Here is a 24,641-nt window from a genome sequence, read left to right as displayed (position 1 = left end):
ACACAGTGGGTGATGACCACCACTACTTTGACAAAGGTTTTGAATAAATTACTTTTTCTGTTCATAATACATTCGCTGTAGTATGGTAAATGGCATAATACGGTTACATTCAGAAGAAAAGAAGCAGTTTCAAATTTCAGAATCTACTGTAATACCAGTTTAAGATTGATTGTTATGTTCAATGAATTTATGTGCCAGAGTGCATGACATGAGTTCTGTTTTCTCCTCTCCAGCCACTCGGCCTAATGCACCTCCTCAGCTCTCAATCTTGGCCCCTTCAAGTAATGGGCCAAAGGTGTGTCTGGCGGCAGGGTTTACACCAAAGGAAGGAGAAATGAAGCTGACCTTGGCAGGCAGTGAGACCGCTGTTAGTCAGCCTGTCTCCAATGCTGTACTGTCCAAACACGGGGTCTATTACTATGCTGGGTTTTCTACGGAAGACATTCAAAAATGTGAGATGAAAGGCACACATACTAGTAAGGGAGCTTCCAAAGGTGAGTTTCTGTCTTAAAATTAACCTTTGGTAAATATCAGATGTGCAGTGTGCGCTTTGGGTACAGGTCTATTAAACTGAAATTTGTCCCCCAGATAAAAAACCACAGGGACCTGGCACTGCCTGTATCCCCTCTATAACTATAAGCAGTCTAAACGGAAACCAATCCACAGAAACAAGCAGTGAGTAATGACTTGGTTAATGAATACGTAGACATAGCCATAGCACTCACACATAAATGGTTTTTAATAACTTTTTTCTTGTGCAGATAACCCCGTGGAATACACGACGAACCTGATCATGACGGGTCTCAGGCTTCTGCTGGCAAAGGCTGTTGCAATAAATTTAATGATGTCAATGAAAGCATTTCTTATCTAAAGGAGACGTTTGTTTACTTGCCTATAACTGTAGTTCTATGCACTTGTTTTAGGTGTTTTTAGGTGGTTTCCAAAGAGTAGTCACATTGATGTTTTCTAAAAAATCTGTGTATTGCTATATATATATATATATATATATATATATATATATATATATAAATAATTTTTTGTGCTTTAGCTTTCCTTTATTATATGGTTATGTTAATAGTTTTAGTGCAACATTTAAGATGCAAGATACACCCATGTAAGATGCAATGTTAGAAAGAGATGACTGCAACAATAAACCTTGCATGCAGAAGTGTCATTTTGTGAGTGCTTGTCTTAACCACAGGTTTAACTGCACACAGCCCCTACAACGTTAAGCGCTAACCTCATTCTCAGATACACATCTACTGCACATCCTGGTTTCTAACACACACCGTTCTCGGTTTCACAACTACTCACAGGGCCTGCGTCAGCAAACAGTCTGCAAATGAAAGATTAAGAAACTGATGCTTGTCCATATGGTGTTCTAGTGTTCCTATTAGATTACCACAGGTGAAGTGGTTGCAGTGTATTGTTTTGAACTGCACACACTGTAATTTAAACCTCCTTTTGTCTGTTTAACTATTGCCTGTTTAATTTTAACTCATATTATGCAGGCATCAATCAATCAATCAATCAAAGTTTATTTGTATAGCGCTTTTCACAACACATGTTGTCACAAAGCGCCTTACAGGATTTAAAAGGTTAACAATACTACGGGTCCAGAACCCTAATGAGCAAGCCAAGGGCGACAGTGGCGAGGAAAAACTCCCTAAGATAGTGGGGAATAGGAAGAAACCTCGGGAGAACCAAGACTCAAAAGGGAACCCATCCTCCATTGGGCGGCCCGTTAACACACAGATTACACAAAATACAGACAAATACACAAGTCACACACAAATCACACAATCAGACTAAGTAAAGGTAAAAATGAAAGTTCTGGGTTATGATATTGTCACTGTAAATGTCTGTTGATGAACGCCAGGCTTTCATTCCGTGTCGGAGCAGCGATGCTGGTATTGTAGGCTCCGACTGCAATGTTACTCTCCAGGTGAACCTCGGAGAAAAGATACGAGATGTAGTAAATATGTAACAGATTAATCAAAGGCCAAACTAAACAGATGAGTCTTTAATCGAGTTTTAAACATTGAGACTGTGTCTGAGTCCCGAATAGAGGCAGGAAGATTATTCCACAATTGTGGAGCTTTAAAAGAAAAGGCTCTTCCACCTGCTGTGATCTTTTTGATCCTAGGAACAGTTAATAACCCTGCGTCCTGCGAGCGAAGTGAACGCGCTGGGTTATATTGTTCAATAAGTTCACTAAGATAGTCTGGAGCTAAGCCATGCAGCGTTTTATATGTTAATAAAAGTATTTTATAGTCAATACGGAATCTAATTGGCAGCCAGTGTAATGACGATAGTACGGGACTAATGTGATCAAACTTTTTAGTTTTTGTTAAAACTCGTGCTGCTGCGTTCTGAACCAGCTGGAGTTTGTTTATCGATTTACCAGAACATCCAGCTAGGAGACTGTTGCAATAATCTAAACGAGAGGATATGAATGCATGGATTAGTTTTTCTGCATCACTAATATTTAATATGTTTCTAATTTTGGCAATGTTGCGCAAGTGAAAGAACGCTACCCTAGTTATATTATTAATATGTGTATCGAACGAGAGATCTGGGTCTATTGTGACGCCCAAGTTCTTTACCTCTGCGCTGGGGGTTATAGTAAAAGAATGTAGATTCAATGCTGCATTATGTATCTTGTCTCTCGCAGCCCTAGACCCAACTATTATCAATTCTGTTTTATCGGCATTTAGTGCTAGAAAGTTACATGCCATCCAATGTTTTATCTCTTCTACACATTTCTCAATCTTACTGTTTGCGCCTAAATCATCGGGTTTTGCCGATAAATATAGCTGAGTGTCGTCTGCGTAGGAATGGAAACTGATGTCATGCTTATGCATAATTTCGCCTAAGGGTAACATGTACAGTGTGAATAGAAGTGGTCCTAGGACTGTCCCTTGTGGGACACCATATTTAACCTGCACAGATTTAGAGGTTTTATTATTAACACTTACACATTGGAAGCGGTCAGTTAAATATGATCTAAACCAGGAGAGTGCGACTCCTTTAATACCTACTGTGTTTTCTAGTCTATCCAGCAAAATGTTGTGGTCTACAGTATCAAAAGCTGCACTAAGATCCAACAGTATAAGGAACGAGACGAGCCCATTATCGGCCGATATTAGTAGATCATTCACTACCCTGAGTAAAGCTGTTTCAGTGCTGTGGTTTGGTCTAAATCCTGATTGGAACTTTTCATGGATACTATTTGATTGGAGATAGTGGTTTAACTGATTGGAAACTGCTTTTTCTAAAATTTTAGAGATAAATGGGAGATTAGAAATGGGTCTATAGTTGGCTAAAATCTGCGGATCGAGATTCTGTTTTTTAATCAAGGGTCTAATTACGGCGCATTTTAATTGTTTGGGCATGTAACCTAGGTTAAGGGAGGAGTTAATCATATTAAGTAAGGGCATATGATTATATATATGGACAATATGAACAATATTACTTCCAGCAATAATATAATTACAAAACCACATCGTGGCATAACAAAATAACTAACAAACTTAACAACTTGACCCTGACAATATACAGGGGAAAAACAACTGGAAAGCTACTGAAACCTACATTGTTCACTCAGTGAGTAACCTCTGTAGCTTTTCTTTTTTTCTCTCTCAGCTTTTCATCGCCACCTTTACGTTTTGTAGTATGTTTAGACCCTGGCTTAGACTGCTCCATCTTTACGGCAATGCAGACCTATTTTTTCATGTTTCAGTAGTGTCAACCGTGTCGCGGAGGGATCACATGATGAGTTAGACCTCCAGCAGTCTCAGTGTGCAACTATCGTCTCTCTCTTGACTTGTCACTGGGATACAAACAGGGAGACATTAGTATGGACAAGGCTTTTCCAGTTCCTGACTAATTGTATTAATAAGTGCCACAGCTGCTGTATGTTTTCGTAGTCCGGCCCGGATATTCTGGGACAAGTTGGTTTTTTTCTGATCTCCACTGCATACCATCAGCCCGCATCAGCTGGCCCAGTCCGCTGAGCAGGTTTGTCTGACTGGAGCGGGGGAGAGGTAATAACACCGTTAAACTGCAGCGTGACTACGGGCCGGGGCCACAGTGCGCGGCAATGGCTCCTCCACGGGCCGAGTTAAACCACCGGTGGCCCACCGGGGAAATCCCCGGTAGTAATGTATGCCAGTCCGCCCCTGCCTCAGTATTGCTGGGGTTTCTAACCAGAGATACAGACACCTCAAAACTGAATGATACAATGAAGGACACATTAATCAGTGTCAAACCAAAAACTGCAAAAAAATTTACATTTTATACATGTTGATAATGATAAAATATCCATTTACAAAACATAAATATATAACCCCAAAACGACAAAATTGTATATAAAATCAGGGATGGAATTAGCTGTGATGTGATTTGATGTGAGGTTGTTAGTACGATGTCTTGCTGGTTGCTGTTTACAATCCTTGCCATGTGCCTCCATATCTGTCAAATACTGTAAAATAAAGTAGCAAAGCCCAGAACTGCACTAACATTTTACAAATAATAATTATAAGCTAAGGGGTTTGGATGAAATCTTACAAGGGAAAAATTAGCTGACAAATAGTATAGCAAACCCTCCATTATTATATAAAGCCTACGGCAGCCTTTAAGGGCAATGGATTTAGCTCATGCAAAAATTAGGTTTTAGAAAGAAACATGGTAGCTTGGAGATGTAGAGCTCTCTCTAAAGGACTGCCTAAGACACAGTTACAATGAACCATGTGCTCACTTGCAGAAAAAGACTATCAGCATGAGCCATGTTGGCTCCCTCTAGTGGATGAGAGAGTAAAATGTGTCTGGTGTATTGGGTATACAGTATTGTGGCTGCATGAAGACTTCTTAGTGACGTGTTACTGCACTGATACAAATACAATAGTACACCGTTTATAAAATAGTTTAGACTTTATATTTGGCATAAATTCATTTGGGCTCAGTGCATTCTAATATCAAACCCTATCATTTCTTGTTATTTCATTTTCTTACAAAACATGGGATGAATGTGTGGGTGTATATGTGTTTGTGTAAATGTGGATGTCCAATGTTGTATGACTGGTACGGCTCAATAGGCTACTCTCTGCGGTGGGGGTGGTGGGGGTCTGGGCTTGGATGCTGTGGTGGTGTCTCCCTGGTCTCCCTGGGTCGACCTCTTCGTGCCTCTGTGGGGGGTTAGTGAAACACGGTGCCTAATGAGCCAGATAGTTAGCTCGCCCTACTCTTCCAGGGGACTATTTCTTCTGGACCTACATATCCCCCCCCCCCCCCCCCACCTCCATCCCCTACACATACAAACACACACACAGTAGATCCTGGGGGGCAGGCATGTTATCCAGAGGTCGACAAGGTGTGTGTACGTGGGGGGGGGGGGGGGGGGGGGGGGTGTATATATGGGTGTGTGTGTATATATTGGGGTGAATGTGTATGTATTTTTGTGGGTGTATATATGTCCTTAAGAGTGTATATGGGTGTGGGTGAATGTGTGTGGGAGTGTATATGTTTGTGTGGATGTACATGTGCGTGTAGGTGTATACAGTATATGTGTGAGGGTCTATATATGAGGGTGAGTGTGTGTGTGTGTGGGCGTATATATAATGAGGGTGTATATAAGGGGGTGTGTGTATATGTATGTAGGAGTGTATATGGGTGTGAATGAAGGTGCGTGGGTATATATGGGGTGAAGGTGTGCAGGTGAATATGTGTGTGGGTATATATATGGGGGTGAATGTATATATGAGGTTGAGTGTGTGTGAGGACAGCTGGTTCTGGGACGGGGGCCTGTCGTGCCTGGTCCTCTCCCGGCTGCTCCCCTGTGGTTACTTCTCCCCTCCGGAGGGGGGCGCTTTGGTGTTTCGGGGCCCGGCCTGGTGCTCCGGCGTGGTGGTTGGCCTACTCCCCTGGGCGGTTGTGGTCCGGGGCGGCTCGGGGCTCCTCGGCTGGAGGGGGGCCCTGCCGGATGATGGGTGGCTCTCGGGCGGGATTCCCTGGTCTTTCTCTGCCTCTGGCCTCTGTGGGAATGTTGTCACAGCTTTCTACCCTCACTAGTAAGTGCATTCCATGCATTTATCCTATGTTGCATTTACATAAACACACACACTCACATATACACATACATCACAGTCATTTTTTTTACTTTCTCTCCCCCTCTTTTCTCTCCTCTTTCCTCTCCTTTATGGTCCACCTAACCTCAATTAGATGGTTGAAGGTGGGCCAAAAAAAAAAACAAACAGGATTTTTAACAAGTGACAACAGAGGTTTGCATAACCACCATGTTACTGTTGGAAAGCACAGGTGAATGGCGGCTGGCTCGTGCTCACCTGTGACTGTGGAATGTGGGTCAGTGGGGCACACTGGGGCAGTGGGGTGTGTGTGTGTGTGTGTGTACATCCCTGCCTGGCAGCACCCCGCATTTGAAACCCAGCCTTAAACAAAGCTTAAAGCTGTACTTTAAAAAGGAACGTGCTTGTGTCACACACACTTTCTCTGGTTGTGGAAAAGGGCAGATATGTAAGTGGATTTCTCTGGATGTCTAACTGCTGTTTAAGTCCTGTGGAAGTGACCAATCAAATGGCAGAGACCAGGGACAGATACATACACTGATCACTGCGACCACTGAACCTAAGGTATCTGGATCAAGACAGCCTTTAATTGCAAAATGATTCCATGTTTTTATGCAGTAAAACATCAAGTTTATTGTATGTTTTTGTAAAGTTATATAATAGTTTTTTTAGTTTTTACCTGCCACTTAGTAATAAAAATCCACATTAAACATAAATATGTTAGCACAATGTTTTTTCAACAGAGAAAGTTGTTTTGTTTTGTTCTTTGTTTTGATTTTGCAGGTGATGTTTACATGGTGTTATCTGGCATGGTGGGTGTCAGGTTAAGGGGTCAAGGTCTTTTTTGGAGTGGCCACAAAGCTTGTCATTCAACCCAGTAAGTACAGATTTATTATTATTAATATTTGTTTGCTTATAAGGACATGTGGACAAGAACCAAATGTAAACACATTTACAATATTTAGTATCTCTGATTGATTTTCTGATAATCTCATTGTCTGATAAAAGAGATTCATTGTTATGAGAATGAATTAATTCAGAGACTCAGGTGGGACAGTTTGTTTTATTTCAGGTTGCTGAAAGTCACATCCTCCATGCCATCACGTTTTTGTCATGGAGGATAAGAATGTGTGACTGTTGGTACTAACGAACTAATATTTGGCAAAGGCACTGAGCTCTACACTGAAGTAGGTAAGAAATAATATTTTATTCTGAGCAACCAGCAACACAATACCTCTTACCAAACAGTGTTGGGTTAACTTTGATGAGCAGTGATGAATATTTGAGAAGTGTTTGTGCAACAATACATACATTGTTCAGAAAGGTTTAAGCCCTGAATATGTGGATCATGTAGCCTATATCATATTATATTATAATATTAATAAATGAGCATCTAATGCTGCATGGCTAATGAAAATAGAATATTGTTTTCCATGATCTTTGGCCATGGAACTAAACTTCTGTTAATTAGGCAAAATGCAACATTATATATTAAACAATATTCTGTATAGTGGTGTCAATTCCAGGTTCCGAGATTAAAAGTCCTCACCAGGATTTTGCTCAAGCTTGCTAGATTTTCTAATTAGCAATCCAGGTAAAATTAGTGGATCCAACACAATCCAGGAAGCCTGAGCAAAATCCTGGTGAGGACTTTTAATCTCGGAACCTGGAATTGACACCTCAAATTTTTTATATTGTAAATAATACAAGTCCTATTACATTTAACAAGATGATCCCCCAATTATTTATTTATTAAATGTACTTATTATTTGAACAGCATACAACAATACTTTATTATTAAACTATTATTAAATGATTGGGCACTAATAAATCAGATAAAAACTGTAAGCAATAAAACAGAAGGGAGGCAGAACATGATGCTCGTACAGTAGGAAAACAGTGATTGATAGTTGGACTGAACCAAATCCCTGTGTGAACACTGGAGGAGGTGACAGGATTACATTTGGGACTGGCACTAAACTAACAGTGGAGATGCGTAAGTCCAGTTTTAACATTTCACTTGTCTTGGAAACAACAAACTTAACTGTAAACCAAAAACACCACAAAAATGTAGCATCTTAGCAAAATGTATGTGGTTTGTGGCAATACAAAAAAGTACAAATTATCCTTCTGTTATATTCAAAGATTCAAAATTATAATTGCATTTATCATACCAATCCAAACACTGGTGTGCATTTAGTGGAACAGTAACACTTGGCTGTATTTATGAAAATAATTCATTTTTAAGTATCAAATATGTGAAAGTTATCTGCAGAATAGAGTACAACAGGTTTGTGTTGGGGAGGAAGGTATTGTGTGAATACTGGTGGAGACAGAATTATTTTCGGCAAAGGAACTCAGCTCACTGTTGAAACAGGTGACACTGAATTTTATTATTTTGATGAATTTGTTTGTTTACAGGAATACATTATAGGAAAACTGAAAACTAGTAAGAAGTTTCATGTAATTACTGAAACATACTTCATTAGCAGTACTAATTATGTTCTTAACCATGATGAATGTGTGTGAGGCCCCAGAATGAAAAGGCTATAGTGACATTTCATTATCAACTAGAAGTAATTGGTGTTAGATGAAAAGTTTAATCTGGATATAGACACAGTCGGTAATTGAGAGATTATTGTTGATTGATTAGGTGAGTTATATTTCATATGAAGTGTATTGTAGTCTGAATGCTGCAGATAGGAACAGGATCACATTTGGCAAAACTACCAGGCTGAAAATGGAAACCAGTAAGTTTTAAATATGGGTGAAACATAACAAAACTAAATACAGATTAACAGGTAGATCATTACACAATATGTTATTGTGAGATTAAATTTTACTGTAGGTGCATACATTTATAATATATATAAACTTTGTCGATTTATTTGGATAGATAAGTGAGGAGATGTAGGAGATGTGTGAGGAGATGAGATGTTAATGTAGTGGTGTGTGAAACTGTGTCATTTGGCAATAATAAACTGGTGTTTGGCCATGGAACAAAGCTGTTTATTGAAAAACGTGAGTTAAACATTTATATATTTTAACAACAAGGCATAAATGTCTTTATAAAAATGCCATGTCTTTATAAAAAGGCAGATGTCATAGTATATAATTTACCTGTGTTGGAATGGCCAAACATTTCTATTGAAATTCCAAATTTACATTTACTCAGACTGTATTGTTTGATCTGAAATCAACTGAATTCTAAATCATATTCTATAAATCATTACTGGAATAAAAAGCCAATTAATTTATGGTGCATTTACATAAAATCTCTCTGTACTAACAGTGTTAAAAGGCAGACTAGGTGGACAGAGTCTGGGTAGATTTTGTTGTGGCGTGTAGCTCTGTGTGACTAGAGGGAATGACAAGATCATTTTTGGAAGTGGAATCAAACTGACTGTGGAATCACGTAAGGTCCTTCGGCATTTCAGGTTTCAGTGTGTCTTAAGCTTTAGAAAAATCTGTTCCTGAATCAGTATTTCAGACTTAATGTGCATTAACGTGTAGAAATATCTGATCCTGTATAATTTTTAAAAGATATGTTATGAGAAGATATATTTACTATCAGCAGTGCATGCACTGCTTTGCCAAGAATTAAGTCCTCTCTATGTGGAAGGCTTTAAATTTTATATAAACACAATGATCTAGAACTGAACAGCTAATGTGAGTGAAATCTAATTCTTTTGTTATGGAGCTAAAAACCTTAATTCTTAAATGTTAACATAGTAGGAAAACATTGAGTGTTAGTTTTCGTTCTAGACCAAACCTCTGTGTGAATACTGGAGCAAGCAATAAGATTATATTTGGGACTGGTACTAAACTAAGAGTGGAGACCCGTAAGTTGAACTTTAACATCTTACTAACATGGGGAATAACAAACCTAATTATATGGTAAATAATGGTAACAAAAGTAAAGCATCTTAGTGATATGTATTCAGTTTAAGGAACTATAAGAAGTATAGCACAGGTAAATACATATCAATACACCATATGTTCATTTTTTTATACCTGATGTTTTCTACATTGTACTGTGAGATTTACTTTTGCTGTAGTTGTGTACATTTATAAGATATAAACTTAGTCCATTAATTTGGATAGATGAGTGAGGAGATGAGATGTTAATGTAGTGGTGTGTGAAGCTGATGAGATGTTAACGTAGTGGTGTGTGAAACTGTGTGACATTTGGCAATGATAAACTGGTGTTTGGCCATGGAACCAAGCTGTTTATTGAACAACGTGAGTCAAACATTTAAATATTTTCACAAGAAGGCATAGGTGTCTTTATAAAAATGCCACGTGTCTTAAAAAAAGGCAGAGATGTCATAGTATATAATTCATCTGTTGGAAGTGTTTTTACTCAGACTGTATTGTTTGATTTGAAATCAAATGAATTCAAAATCAAATTTTGTTATGGAGCTAAAAACCTTCATTCTTAAATGTTAACATAGTAGCCAAACAGTGTTAGTTTTCGTTCTAGACCAAACCTCTGTGTGAATACTGGAGCAGGCAATAAGATTATATTTGGGACTGCTACTAAACTAAGAGTGGAGACCCGTAAGTTGAACTTTAACATCTTACTAACATGGGGAATAACAAACCTAATTATATGGTAAATAATGGTAACAAAAATCAAGCATCTTAGGGAAATGTATTCAGTTTGAGCAGGTTTAAGGCAGTAGAGTAAATGTACAGTATTTACCATCTTTCTGATATTGCAGATATGTATCACACAAATCCAAACACTTTCTGTGCTGTATTTATGAAAATAATTAATGTAAATTAATATATGTGAAAGTTATCTGCAGAATAGAGTACAACAGGTTTGTGTTGGGGAGGAAGGTATTGTGTGAATACTGGTGGGAACAGAATTATTTTCGGCAAAGGAACTCGGCTCACTGTTGAAACAGGTGACACTGAATTTCACTGTTATTGTGATGAATTTGTGCACTGATATTATTATTACTATTAGGAAGTTTTGTGTAATTCCTGAAACATAACATTGTGTTCTTAACCATCATGGATGCATGTCAGAAAAGGCTATAATATCCTCTCTCAAGCTTCGAATATGAAATCATCAAGCTTTAACTAAAGTTAATGGTATTAGAGTTAAGTTAATGGTATTTAAAAAAGTTACTCCGGATATAGACAGTACCTGACAGATGGTTGTTAATTGTTTTGGTGAGTTATATTTGATAAGGAGCGTATTGCAGTGTGAATGCTGCAGGTGGAAACAAGATCATATTTGGTAAAGCTACCAGGCTGAAAGTGGAATCTAGTAAGTCTTAAATCTTACAGATTAAATACAAGTAAATTAACAGATGAACAGGTAGATTATTAGACATTACTTTGATTGTTTTACACATGAACATTTCTACTATTATATATTGACTTTTGATGTAAGTGCACGTTTATATTAGCTAAAGTAAAATTCTGCAAATTAAGCATTTAGCGATTCAGCCTTTAAAATGAATTCAGATATGAACTTGGTCCATTAATTTGGATAGATGAGAAGATGTAAGAGATGAGTGAGGAGATGAGATGTTAATGGAGTGGTGTGTGAAACTGTGTGACATTAAGCAATGATAAACTGGTGTTTGGCCATGGAACCAAGCTGTTTATTGAAAAACGTGAGTTGAAACTTCATAATATTTTCACAATAGGCATAGATTTTCCTATGCATTCACAAAAAGGCATCTATACATATTCATGCATATATATCTTCATAACTGCATTTTTGTTAAAATCACTAATGGCACCTTCTATTGAGTGATCTTAAATATGCAATTGCTCAAGTTGTTTCAGCTGAAATCAAATTCAATATGAAATTTGAAAAATCATTATCTGTATTAGAATAAATGAATGCCAGGTAATTGAAAACTTGTTCTCAGTCTTTCTCATACTGTCTTATTAAATTATTAGATTTGGCACGCTAGATGGATTGAGAGTACATTTTCTTGTTTTGTTTGAAAGTCAGGTACTATATACATATACGTAGGTAGATTGAGTACATACATCAGTGATATTGATATTGATTGTCTTGTGATACTCGTGCTTGTGTTGTTAATGTAGGTGAGTTTTATATTGTGTGACTGCTGGTGGTGCTGCTAGAAAACTAAATTTTGGCCAAGGAACTAAACTTTTTATCTATACAAGTAAGTCAAGCCTTAGAACATATAACAAATATAAATTTTTTGAAATATGTAAAAACAATTATATTCTCATGATTCACTATTCTTAGTACAAAGTTATGAATGGTTATATGAATGGCTTGCCTTTCTTATGTCTTTTATTGGAAATGTAATTATATCAACAACAGCTACACATTATTGCTCATCGTTTTACATATCAAATCAGAGTAGAATACAAGTTTTTATTTGAACATTTTCTAAACGTGGTATATTAGCAGAGACAGCTCATATTGCCAACAAAACAGTACTAATGATGTTGAGATGGAGCCAGTGTTTTTGTTGTGGTGTGCACCTTTGTGTGACTCAGGGTGTTGACAGGGTCATTTTTGGAAAAGGCTCCAAACTGCTTGTTGAAACTGGTGGGTAAATTACCTAATTCTAAGTGTCTTTAAAACAAAGGTATGATCTGATGTCTCTACCCCAGGAGTCTGCATTCAAATTTACATTTAACATTAAGTACATTGTTTCATTTAAATGTCTTTCAGTAATATCTTTCTGAGGACAAACACTGTGACTTGTACAGTTGACACTGTCTGATACAGAGTTTAGTCCATCCTTCAAGAATGTATTTTTGAATGTAGATTCCCAAGACATTATTTTGGGGTTTGGTAAGTTTGTTTGTAATGTAAAAACATTACATGAAAACAAGTAAAAAACATGTTAATATTTCATATGAATAATGCGATCTGAATAATAATTTAAAAAACATACAAATCCTTAATCTTTCTGAAAATTTCATAGTTCTTTAAAAGTTTTTAAAGACATCCTTAGTAGTATGTGGGAGATTATTGAAGTGACATATTCTACTGTGTGGATGATGGTAGCAGAACAAAACTGATCTTCGGTAAAGGAGCAAAGCTTTCTGTTACTTCAAGTAGGTAATTAGTGACATTAATCAAAATTTTGTGACTGCCTAAAAAGACACTAACAAGGTTGTATGAATTGATATTTCTATCTATTTGTTTGCTTGAGGACACTGTGCGATTAATGTTTTAAAGTTAGAAATCTTATAAAGTTCATTAAGGTGTAGTATTATGTTTTATGTTTCCACATTCCAGATTTAATGTAATGCATGTTTAATGCAATATACAAATATATCAATATTAGAAAATTATGCTTTTTGGGACACAAACACAGATTACATTTGCTCATGTAATTCCACTTTCTGGCGAAACTTAAACAATATGAGACTAAGAATCTTTAGACTGGTCCCACTAAGGTTTATGGATGAACATGGCTGACTGTGTGAATGATGCTGGCTCAAAGATTCAATTTGGGAGAAGCATGAGACTTTCTGTGGAACAAAGTAAGGGCAACTTTGGTGTTGGTTTAATAGTTTAATAGCATTATAGTAGGCAGTACTTGTCTTTGAACTAAATACATATGTAATGCCACATAATGTTAGATAATCTTCAGTGTTCTTTGCTTTGTCTGCATAAGCCCTGCACACGTACTATTTGACATAGCCTTTAGGTATGTGTGAATGATGGGGGATTCAAGCTTATCTTTGGTGCTGGAACACAACTCATAGTGAAATCAGGCAAGTGTTGTATTAAACATGGTGCATATTTGTCCTACTATTCAACACGATGCACATTAGTATATTTTAAACAATTATCTTGGTACTTGCTTGGTTCCTGGTACCATATGTATATCAGTGATGCTTGTAATGGACACAGAAAACAGATAATTGCCACAAGAGAAAAATGTTGTACAGGGTAACAGAGTGTGGCTCTCTATGGAGGGAAAATGACATTAGGCAAAGGAACCAAGCTTCTGGTGGGGTCAAGTAAGAGCTCTATATCTATATATATGCTCTATATCACCACTGTGGTTCTTGTTCCATATCACTACTTTATTTCTTGTAGACCACAACTGTGTTTCTTGATATAGATTACATTTGTGTTTCTTGTTCTAGACCACCATTGTGTTTTGTGTTCTAGACACCCATTGTGTTTCTTGTTCTTGACACCCATTGTGTTTCTTGTTCTTGACACCCATTGTGTTTCGTGTTCTAGAGACCCATTGTGTTTCGTGTTCTAGACCATCATTGTGGTTCTTGTTCTATATCACTATAATCCTTCTGGATCACAATTCTGTTCTTGCCGTATATCTTTATTGTGGTTCTCTCTCTTTATCCCTGTGGGTCTTTCTCTGTATCAATACTGTGATTCTTGTTCTAGATCACTAGTGTGGTTCTTGCTCTATCATTACTGTGGTGATATTTATAAATTCAGAATTTAAAAGAAAATGAATTTGGATACATGTGTAGTTAATTAATTTGGCTAGATGAGAGAGATGCAGTTAATGTAGTGGTGTGTGAAACTGTGTGACATTTGGCAATACTAAACTGGTGCTTGGCCATGGAACCAAGCTGTTTGTTGAAAAAAGTGAGTTAAACCTTAATTATTTTCATAGCAAGACATTGAATTTCCAATATAAGGCACATTTATCTTTAGAATTACCATTCTGTATTGCTAAAATTGTTAATGGGACCTTCGACTGAGTGATTTTAATTAAGCTGAAATCAAATTCAAGATAAATTCTGTAGAGTGGTTCATATTGTATATCATTATTGTTGTTACTGCATAATACATAAAATATAAATATGTGCATGCTCATTTTGGTAGCAATATTTAGTGAAACAGTATTCTTAGTGGTTTAGTGCACTGGATGAGATATGGCTGGCTGTTTTGAGTTAGTGTTATGGAGCTCTGCACTGTGTGAATACTGGTAGTGGATACGGGAAATTGATCTTTGGATCAGGCATCCAATTAAAAATCAGTTCCAGTAAGTATAACGTATTATTCCTCACATCTTCATTACAGTACTATGAGTAGGTTCCTTGCTTGACAGACGTTATATTATGATGCACCGTGGCATCATTTTCATTTTAAGAATGATATGGTTTACATGCACACAGCAGTGAGAGAATTACTAGGAAAATGAATGTGAGACATTTCTATATATTGTATATGGTATACAGTGTTTAAGCTTTTCAGATATCAGCCAAGGTTTTTTTATTCAAATGTATAGCCTAAATACACATATTACGTTTTTTAAATATATGTATGGAGAATGCTTATGTTAGCAATTAACTGAAATGCATGGTGTCAATTTTAAAACCAGTATATGTATATCAATGTTTTAGAGTTTTTCTTAAAAGGATACTGAATTGAAAGTATTGAAAGTATCACCTGAGCCTTTGGAGATTGCAGCGTTGCGATAATTGTATTAATTGTAAATAAAATTACAATTACACATGACAAATGACATAACCATTTAAAATGTCCATAGCTGAGACTAAAAACCAGAATGTATTTGTAAGGCCATTTACAGCTGTGTGACTGGGAGTGGGGGAGGATATAAAGTAATATTTGGAAAAGGCACAGAACTTCGAGTGAACTCAGGTAGGACATGATAACCGGTTATGATGATAACTCAGGGATTTTGGTGTAAAGATGTCTTTAATTAACAATAGACTGGCCTTTATCTTTCAGCTGGGGTTTGCTTTTTGGGTTTGGGTTGTCAGTGTAGGTAATTGTGAAAGCCTTTAACACTGTGTGACCAGCTCGTACAAGCTCGTATTTGGCAAAGAAATAAAACTTACTGTCAACCTAAGTAAGTAAAATTGGTTTAAAATTATGAAGGATTTATTTAACAGGACATTGCATAAGGTTAAAATGGACAGATACATTCAGATAAACTCTTGGTCAACTAGACTTTATTTATTGTTTGTTTTTAAATTCAATTTTAGTTGACTTGATGTGAGACAGACACTAAACCGCTTCTTGTTTGTTGTAGGAGATTTTGAGAATTTATAACAGTTTTTGTTCAGGAGAAAGTGCACATCATTAATGCTGACTATGCTTATTTATGTTGGCTCTGGAGCCAAAGTTACTGTTGGAGCAATTCAGTACTCTACAGTGACAAAACAAACATGATAGAACCAGTGAAGCGAAAAAACATTCAGCAGGTTGTTCTTTGTGTGCTGGTAGGATGGTCACAATGCCAAATATTTAGTTATTGTTATTTATACAGTACTATCATATGAGAAAAGAACATTGTGAGCATTGTGTAATACCATCTGACATTTGTCATCTTCAAATTATTACATACACACGAGTCTAATCATAGAACATTTTTTTAAATTTACTTTGCAATAATGCTTGATTTCACCCAGATCTTGTGCTGCAGGGATTTTGGTGTGTTGTATTGCAGTGTGTGACTGTAGGAAGTGGAAATAAGGTTTTCTTTGGCTCAGGCACTGAGCTGATAATTGATTCAAGTAAGTTAATACTCTAAATATTGTAACACTTGTAAATTAAGAAAGTGATTGCAGGGGTTTCATTATAGTACTGCACTTTAGTGAAATTACTTCTTATTGAAGATTAGCATGATTTTTGAAAGACAGCATTGACCCATGATGACACATTTTGGGCCTACACTTTTGCCAGAATAAAAAAAAAAGAGATGAATGTTGGTTTTTATTTTTAAAGTACTTTTAAAAGGTTTTTAGTTAATTGGAATTATAAAGGAAATGTCACATCTTGTGACAGCAGTAAATATGTTTTTGTGTGGCTGGGTAGCAGTGTGTGACTAACTCAGGACAGAAGTTAATATTCGGGAAAGGAACAAAGCTCACAGTCATATCAGGTAGACTTTAGTTTTTACATATGGTTTAAAAAATACATTTTGAAAAGATCTTTTAAAATGCTAATGTAATTAAAATGATCTTTCCACTTAATTTGCCACATAAAATGACACTTGAAGAATTTGTGACTCTATAGGGTCCTCCAGTATTGTGGTGTATATTCAGTACATCTGCAATACATCTACAGTTCTGCATAAGTTCTTATACACGTTATGATTTAAATAAATGCAGTGAAGTACAGTCTAGAATATCACTAGAGAAAAGAGTTCTTGCTCAGGGAAAGAACAGTGTGACAGACACCGGTGTCCGGAAAATCCACTTTGCCTCTGGAACTAACCTGATTGTTCAGAAAAGTAAGGTCAAGTCTAAAATCAAAGATGGAAAAGCAGCTTATTCAAAAATATAGTGTTGCAGCAATCTAAACATTGTTATTAACATGCAGGCTTGTTTTGATATAGAATTGTTTTACTGTAGTCTACATAGCTACTATGGCAAGATAATATTTTTAAAAACACTGATCATCCTTATATCCCTGTCAATATGGCAAAATCAGATTTAATTCATGTTTCATTTGAGCAGATTTTATCCATGATGCTTAGGTGCAATGGAGGTTGTATAATTGGAGACTTTCTTTTAATGTGTAATTATGCTCTTTAGCTGGAAGGTTTTTAGTTGATGGTTTTGTGCTGTGTGACTAGTGGAGGTTATAAAATCATCTTCAGCACTGGCACAAAGTTGATCATTGAGACAAGTAAGTTCATTATATAGATATAAAGCACTGCTACCTCCTTCATTAAGATCAGCGGGATATTTATCAGAGATGGTGCTTGAATGGGCTTGCAGAATCCCCCTGATGTAGATGTATAGATCTTAAAGTCCTGTTTCCACACATGCTAAACACATGCTAAATATTTGATCCGAGCTTGTTGGATTGTATCTAGTTTCAGAAATGTATTCTAGTTAAAAGACAGCAAATGGTCTTGTGCTCTAGTGGTAGAGCCCATGATTTTTGTCTGGTTTTGTAACAGTGTGTGACTAATGCAGCAGACAAAGTGGTATTTGGGAAAGGGACAAAGCTCACAGTAATGTCAGGTAGTGTTTATCTCTTCTACATTCATTTTTTTAAAGAATGATGTTAAAACAGGACATACCTTAAAATGCTTAGGTTGAGGTGATTTCTTTATTTATAAGTTGAAGTCTACTGTTGGTAGAAAAACTAGTTAATATATCACTGCTAAAGTTAAATTACTGTTAGACTACTTCTAAATGTTCATTTTGGACTGGAGGTATAATTACTCCAAATATTGTATGAACATGCTAACAAACATTTCGCAAACATTTAGTAAAGGAACAAAACAAACATGTAAACATTTAGTAAAGGAACAAAACAAACATGCAAACATTTAGTAAAGGAACAAAAGTTGTTACATAGGGTACAGATGTGTCTAACGTGTGTTTCAGATTGTTAAATAGACATTTTTTATTACCTTTAATCAAATTTACTGTGATATAGTATATCTACCATTTTTCATTTGGATATTACTTTGGATATTAGTTTAATTAGATGCATTAGTCTTAAGTAGCCCGTATGTTTTTGGTTAAGGAGAGTTCAGTGTGTGACTAACACTGGATCCAATAAAATAGTGTTTGGCTCTGGAACCAAGCTGATGATTGAACCAAGTAAGTGTTTCACAAAGTCATTTGCAATTTCAACTGATTATATTATTTTTGTCTAGGTTTGATTCCTAAGATACATAAACAAATGAACAATAGACAAACGTAAAACCGAACAAAGCCAACATCCCGTGTGAAGTTTTTGTTGCATGGTTATATAATGTGTGAAAACTGGAGGTGGATTAAAGATCATCTTTGGCACTGGCATAACACTGACAGTTGAGACTAGTAAGTTACTAACTTGAACTGTTGAATAGTTTGAAGAGGTTTAATATTATTGGTTGTGAAAATACAGTGACCTTAGCATTGTACTTAACAAAATATATAAGTGAAGTATGTGTGTAAGTGTTTGACATACAGAATGTTAGAGGAGAGGGCGATAGATATGATATTTTGCTGTGGTATAAAACGCTATAATGCTAGTTCTCAGCTTCACTTGAGAGACTTTACAGCATATAAAACATACATGTAAAAGTCCCATATTTTGGTCTAACTAAATCTATGAAAATCAGTGAAATATATTTGATAGTATACAGTTAGACTAAAGAGTTATTGTTCATGGACAACACAATGTGTGTCTGCATCTGCAAGCCAGAAAATCTACTTTGGCTCTGGAACCAAAGTGATTGTGGAATCAAGTAAGAACATTCCTTTTCATACTAGTAAAATCTCATAATACTACACTAAATCAAATATTAATAGTATTATGTAAATAATCTATTTGTTATAGTGTTGTGCAGAATTAATTTAGTACTCTACACACTTGTATATGTACCTGGTACCACATGTATAAAAACAACCAAACAAATAGTCCAAAAATAATACATGAATGGATTAGCTTCATTCATATATGTAAAAACGCCATATTTGCATCCTAAACATACAACTAAATATGTTGAGGAGAGTATTCAGTAAGAGGAAAGAGTTACTGTTCATGGACAATACAGTGTGTGTATGATGGAAACAAAATCTACTTTGGCTCTGGAACCAAAGTGACTGTGGAAACAAGTAAGAATGTTTCACTCATGCCAGTAAATAATAGTAATTCTGATAATCTAATCTAACAGCAACAGTTCTACAAATCTACTATTCTCATGACAGCACTTCTCCCTGTCCATGGTAAGACATGGACATATGTAAAAATATTTTATTAGCTTCATTATTTCTCATGTCTTGGCATATTTGGCATAATGGCTTATTTTAGGTCCAACAAAATTGGTGAAATTCAATGAAATATGTGTATGACCATATTCAAGATGAAAGAGTTATTGTTCATGGACAATACAGTGTGTGTCTGGCTCTGGAAACTACAAAATCTATTTTGGCTCTGGAACCAAAGTGATTGTAGAAACAAGTAAGAACATTCCTTTTCATACTAGTACAATCTCATAATACTACACTAAATCAAATATTAAGACACATAATACTTTATAGTATTATGTAAATAATCTATTTTGTTGTAGTGTTGTGTAGAATTAATTTAGTACTCTACACACTTGTATATGTACCTGATACCACATGTATAAAAAACAACTAAACAAATAGTCCAAAAATAATACATGAATGGATTTTTGTGGCAGTAGGTTTTTATTGTGTAGTGTCATACTGTGTGACTAGTGGAACTGGAGTTAACAAGATTATCTTTGGCCCTGGCATAAAGTTGATATCTGAGACCAGTAAGTTCCTCCTATGTTGACTTAGCTGTTATTTATTGTTGTTTTTAAATATATATTCTGTAACATAATGGTATGTGCAGTATGGGATATACAAAAAGTACTGTAGGCTGATTCTGCTGAATGATCTTCGAAGTTGTAATTGGTTGTGGTGATGTGCACAAAATGTTAAACAAAATATCCAGGAGTATACCTTCCAGTTATTTTATATCAAGACAAAAATATTTACAGCATTTCTGCCCATCAACAATGACTCAGTGGTGGTTGTTAAGACATCACTAGACTAAAAGGGCCTTTTGTCAGATTTTGCATATATAAACTGATTTATTTTGTAAGAGAAATTTTACATTAACACAGAAAACAAATTATTATTTTGACACAACTAATTAAAAAGAATAAATAAGTGCGAATGCATGAAATATCCCCTAATTTCAAGTACATTCAGAAGAAAAGGTAGAGATGTGAAATCTGACTCTGGCACTAAACTAATCCACAGAGATTAAACTAATCCGTTGAAATCCATTAAAATTCTTACAAGCTTACAGGGCCATGTAGCTCTGTGTAAGGGGCACACGTTTTTGTGTGTCTGTAAAACTGTGTGTGACTGATTCAGCGGGATGGAAATTGTTATTTGGAAAAGGAACAAAACTCACTGTAGTATCAGGTAGTATGTCATTTTATATTTAATAATAATAATTTAAAAGCACATCCCTTTATTTGCAGAAATGGTAAAATGTCACCGTTAAATGTTCACCGTTTTGAACATTACTGCATATCACGTAATGAAATTCTCATGATGGAAAGTTCCTAGTGTTCCTAGGTCATAGTTCTTATCTAGAAAGACTTAAGCTATAGTACATTTAAAATGAACAATTTCTACTAATTTGCGCTATTACACTATAATATACACAATCATATACACAGTGAACCTGAACCTGCTTTGCAGAATAGTTGTCAAAGTCTGTATCACTGTGTGACTAACACAGATAAACTCCTGTATGGTAAAGCAACAAAGCTCATTGTTAATGAAAGTAAGTAAAAATATAATGCACATTTTTTTTTATTTAAAAAATTAAAATGATCTGTCAGTTACAATTGATTTGATGTAATATTGAACTACAGAAAAATGTGAATATGATAGTGCATCAAAATTTGGTACTGGAACAGTTCAGTGAGTAATTCGCAAAGCCCTTAACAGTGTGTGACTGGCACGTACAAACTTATATTTGGTAAAGGAACAAAGCTCACTGTCAGTGCAAGTAAGTAAATGGAAGAATGTTTACTGAGTCATTGTTATTTTAGTGAATATTGTGTCTGTGCAGGGTCAGACATTTCATATTTTAAAATCTCTTAAGATGATGGCTTGAAAATGCTTTTAGTCTCTGTTTTTTGAGTAAAATGTAATTGTATATGGCAGCCTATAAAGTGGATTGTGGATACCACATAGGGCTTTTAACTTTTCCACTTTGCTAAGGTTTCCATTTTACAAAATATATCATGAAGTAAAAAATTAAATGGTGACTGGAACAACTAGAAAAAATGTCCTTAGGGTCCTTCAGGATCCTGTAGCCAGTGGGATTTCCTGTATAATCTTACCTTTAAATGTGTAGGATTATACTTGTGTTTGTAAGAGTTTCAAAAACACGTGTTTCAGATATATAGCAAACCAACATGGTAGATTTTTAGATGTTGATTACTATTAACATTTCAGCAACTTGTTCAAAGTATGATTCTAAGCATAATTTTGCAAAATAACATTGATTCAAATTGCAAAGCCAAAACAGACTTTATTACTGTGGTTTCAACACAATACTGACAATTTCAAATGTCATAATCTAAAAGAACAAAGATGTAATGTGAAATCTAAACATTCTACCTAACCCTGGCATAACATAAACGAGGGATTCATTAGCACAGTAATGTGTAATTAGACTCTTTAGCGTGAAGGTTTTTAGTGGATGGATTTGTGCTGTGTGACTAGTGGAAGTGGTACCTATAAAATTATCTTCAGCACTGGCATAAAGTTGATCACTCAGACAAGTAAGTTCATTATATAGATGTAACGTGTAATAAATTGTACTTTAAAATGCAAAGCTATATATAGCGATGTAGTTAGAATAGTTAATCTATGTTTACTGGAAAATTTAACAGGTTAAATAGTAGCTGTTACCTTCATTAAACTCACCTGAACATCTATCAGATAGTGAATATCTTGCAGAATCCTCTTACTGATGTAGATGTATAGATCTGAAAGACTGTTTCTCCTTTTTAACATTTATATAACATAATTTTTTTTACGTTTATATAACAGAACCAAATCAATGAACCGATTAATATTTTAGTCTCTGTTACATCTGTTTTTATATAGTTATTATATATTATATATATTATTTTAGTCTCCATTACAAGACAGCAAGATTAAAACAGGACACCATTGCATATAGCTGATTACCTGTGTTTTATGTAAGCCATTATATACATAATTTCTAACAAATCATAGCCTACTGCTATACTGGCAGAGACCATGTTTTTGTGTGGTGTCATAATCGTGTGTGATTAATATGGCACAGAAAGTAATATTTGGGAAAGGGACAAAGCTCACAGTAATGTCAGGTAGAGTTGACCTTTTCTACATCACGTTTATATCATTTATATAATTTGAAATTATTAATGTCATTAAGCTGAATTCTATTCATTAGTCTAAAGTAGTTGATATGTATTTACTTGATAGTACAGTGTGCGACTAATGCTGAAGCTGGTAGAATATTTACTCCTTACTGAACCAAACCGATCATTTGGTTTCACAGAGATTTGAAAAAAGGCATAAAGCTAGTTATACTAAAGCTAGTAAAGCTAGGTTTTGCTATGATACATAAACATAAATACAGAAAAAAACTAAACTAATTAATGTTTCATGTAAAGTTTTCGTTGCATGGTTTGATAATGTGTGAATGCTGGTGGTGGATTTAACAAGCTGATCTTTGGCACTAGCACATCACTGACAGTTGAGACGAGTAAGTTACTAATATGAACTGTTGATTCGTTCTGCATTAGATCTGCATTGTTGTTGTTGTTGGTGTAAAATGCTTTTAAAATAGAAACCGTTTGCAATGTATATGTAATTGCATTATTTGAAATACAGAATCTTGGAGATTTTGATGCAAATGTGTCCCAGGTATTTCAACAGAAGAAAAATTATATTAAATTATTTTGAATTAGCGACATTAGTTTCATCCTAATGATTAAGAAGCTAGTCTAAACATCACTAGATGGCAAAAACCAGTCTATAGTACAAATGGTCTTTAATTAGGTTTAGCAGTTTGCATGTATTTTCCATTGAAATCTTACACAAATGAAATGTTGTAAAACTGTGTGTGACTAGCTTCATTCATATATGTAAATACACCATGTTTGCATCCTAAACATACAACTAAATATGTTGAGGAGAGTATTCAGTAAGAGGAAAGAGTTATTGTTCATGGACAATACAGCGTGTGTATGATGGACAAAATCTACTATGGCTCTGGAACCAAAGTGACTGTGGAAACAAGTAAGAATGTTTCTCTCATGCCAGTAAATAATAGTAGTTCTTATAATCTAATTTAACAGCAACAGTTCTATAAATCTACTATTCTAATGACAGCATTTCTCCCTGTCCATGATAAGACATGGACATATGTAAAAATATTTTATTAGCTTCATTATTTCTCATGTCTTGGCATATTTGGCATAATGGCTTATTTAGGTCCAACCAAATTGGTGAAATTCAATGAAATATGTGTATGACAATATTCAAGATGAAAGAGTTGTTGTTCATGGACAATACAGTGTGTGTATGGCTCTGGAAACTACAAAATCTATTTTGGCTCTGGAACCAAAGTGTTTGTGGAAACAAGTAAGAATCTAATATAATTCAAACTAATCACTTCATCAAACACTATTCAAAATAATGTTTTCTTAAAGTGATTTGTAGTAACATTCCGTATCTTATTTCTAAGTTGTTTCATAATCATATGAGACATAAAACTACTTAAAATATTATTGTGAATGGCCTTTTGTGGCAGTAGGTTTTTATTGCCTTGTGTTATACTGTGTGAATACTGGAAGTGGAATTAATAAGATATTCTTTGGCACTGGAACAAAGTTGATAATTGATACCAGTAAGTTTTTTTCTATGTTTAATTAGATGCATTAGTCTGAAGTAGCCCGTATGTTTTTGGTTAAGGAGAGTTCAGTGTGTGACTAACACTGGATCCAATAAAATAGTGTTTGGCTCTGGAACCAAGCTGATGATTGAACCAAGTAAGTGTTTCACAAAGTCATTTGCAATTTCAACCGATTATATTATTTTTATCTAGGTTTG

The 24,641-nt window shown here is 35.3% G+C and overlaps 1 protein-coding gene across 1 annotated transcript in view; it reads left to right on the top strand.

The window, feature by feature from the left end:
- The first annotated feature begins 15,207 nt into the window (after positions 1 to 15,207).
- The window catches only part of LOC143475121 (M1-specific T cell receptor alpha chain-like), a 45,697-nt gene continuing 36,263 nt past the window's right edge, over positions 15,208 to 24,641 (top strand). Inside the window, exons 1-2 of the mRNA XM_076972864.1 lie at positions 15,208 to 15,228; positions 15,606 to 15,687. Coding sequence (XP_076828979.1) covers positions 15,223 to 15,228; positions 15,606 to 15,687 — 88 coding nt within the window. The 5' untranslated portion in view covers positions 15,208 to 15,222. The remainder of the gene's footprint in view (positions 15,229 to 15,605; positions 15,688 to 24,641) is intronic.

The sequence above is a fragment of the Brachyhypopomus gauderio genome, chromosome 14 (genome assembly GCF_052324685.1).
Source record: "Brachyhypopomus gauderio isolate BG-103 chromosome 14, BGAUD_0.2, whole genome shotgun sequence".
Taxonomy (NCBI): domain Eukaryota; kingdom Metazoa; phylum Chordata; class Actinopteri; order Gymnotiformes; family Hypopomidae; genus Brachyhypopomus; species Brachyhypopomus gauderio.
This window is presented reverse-complemented; position numbering and strand designations above follow the sequence as displayed.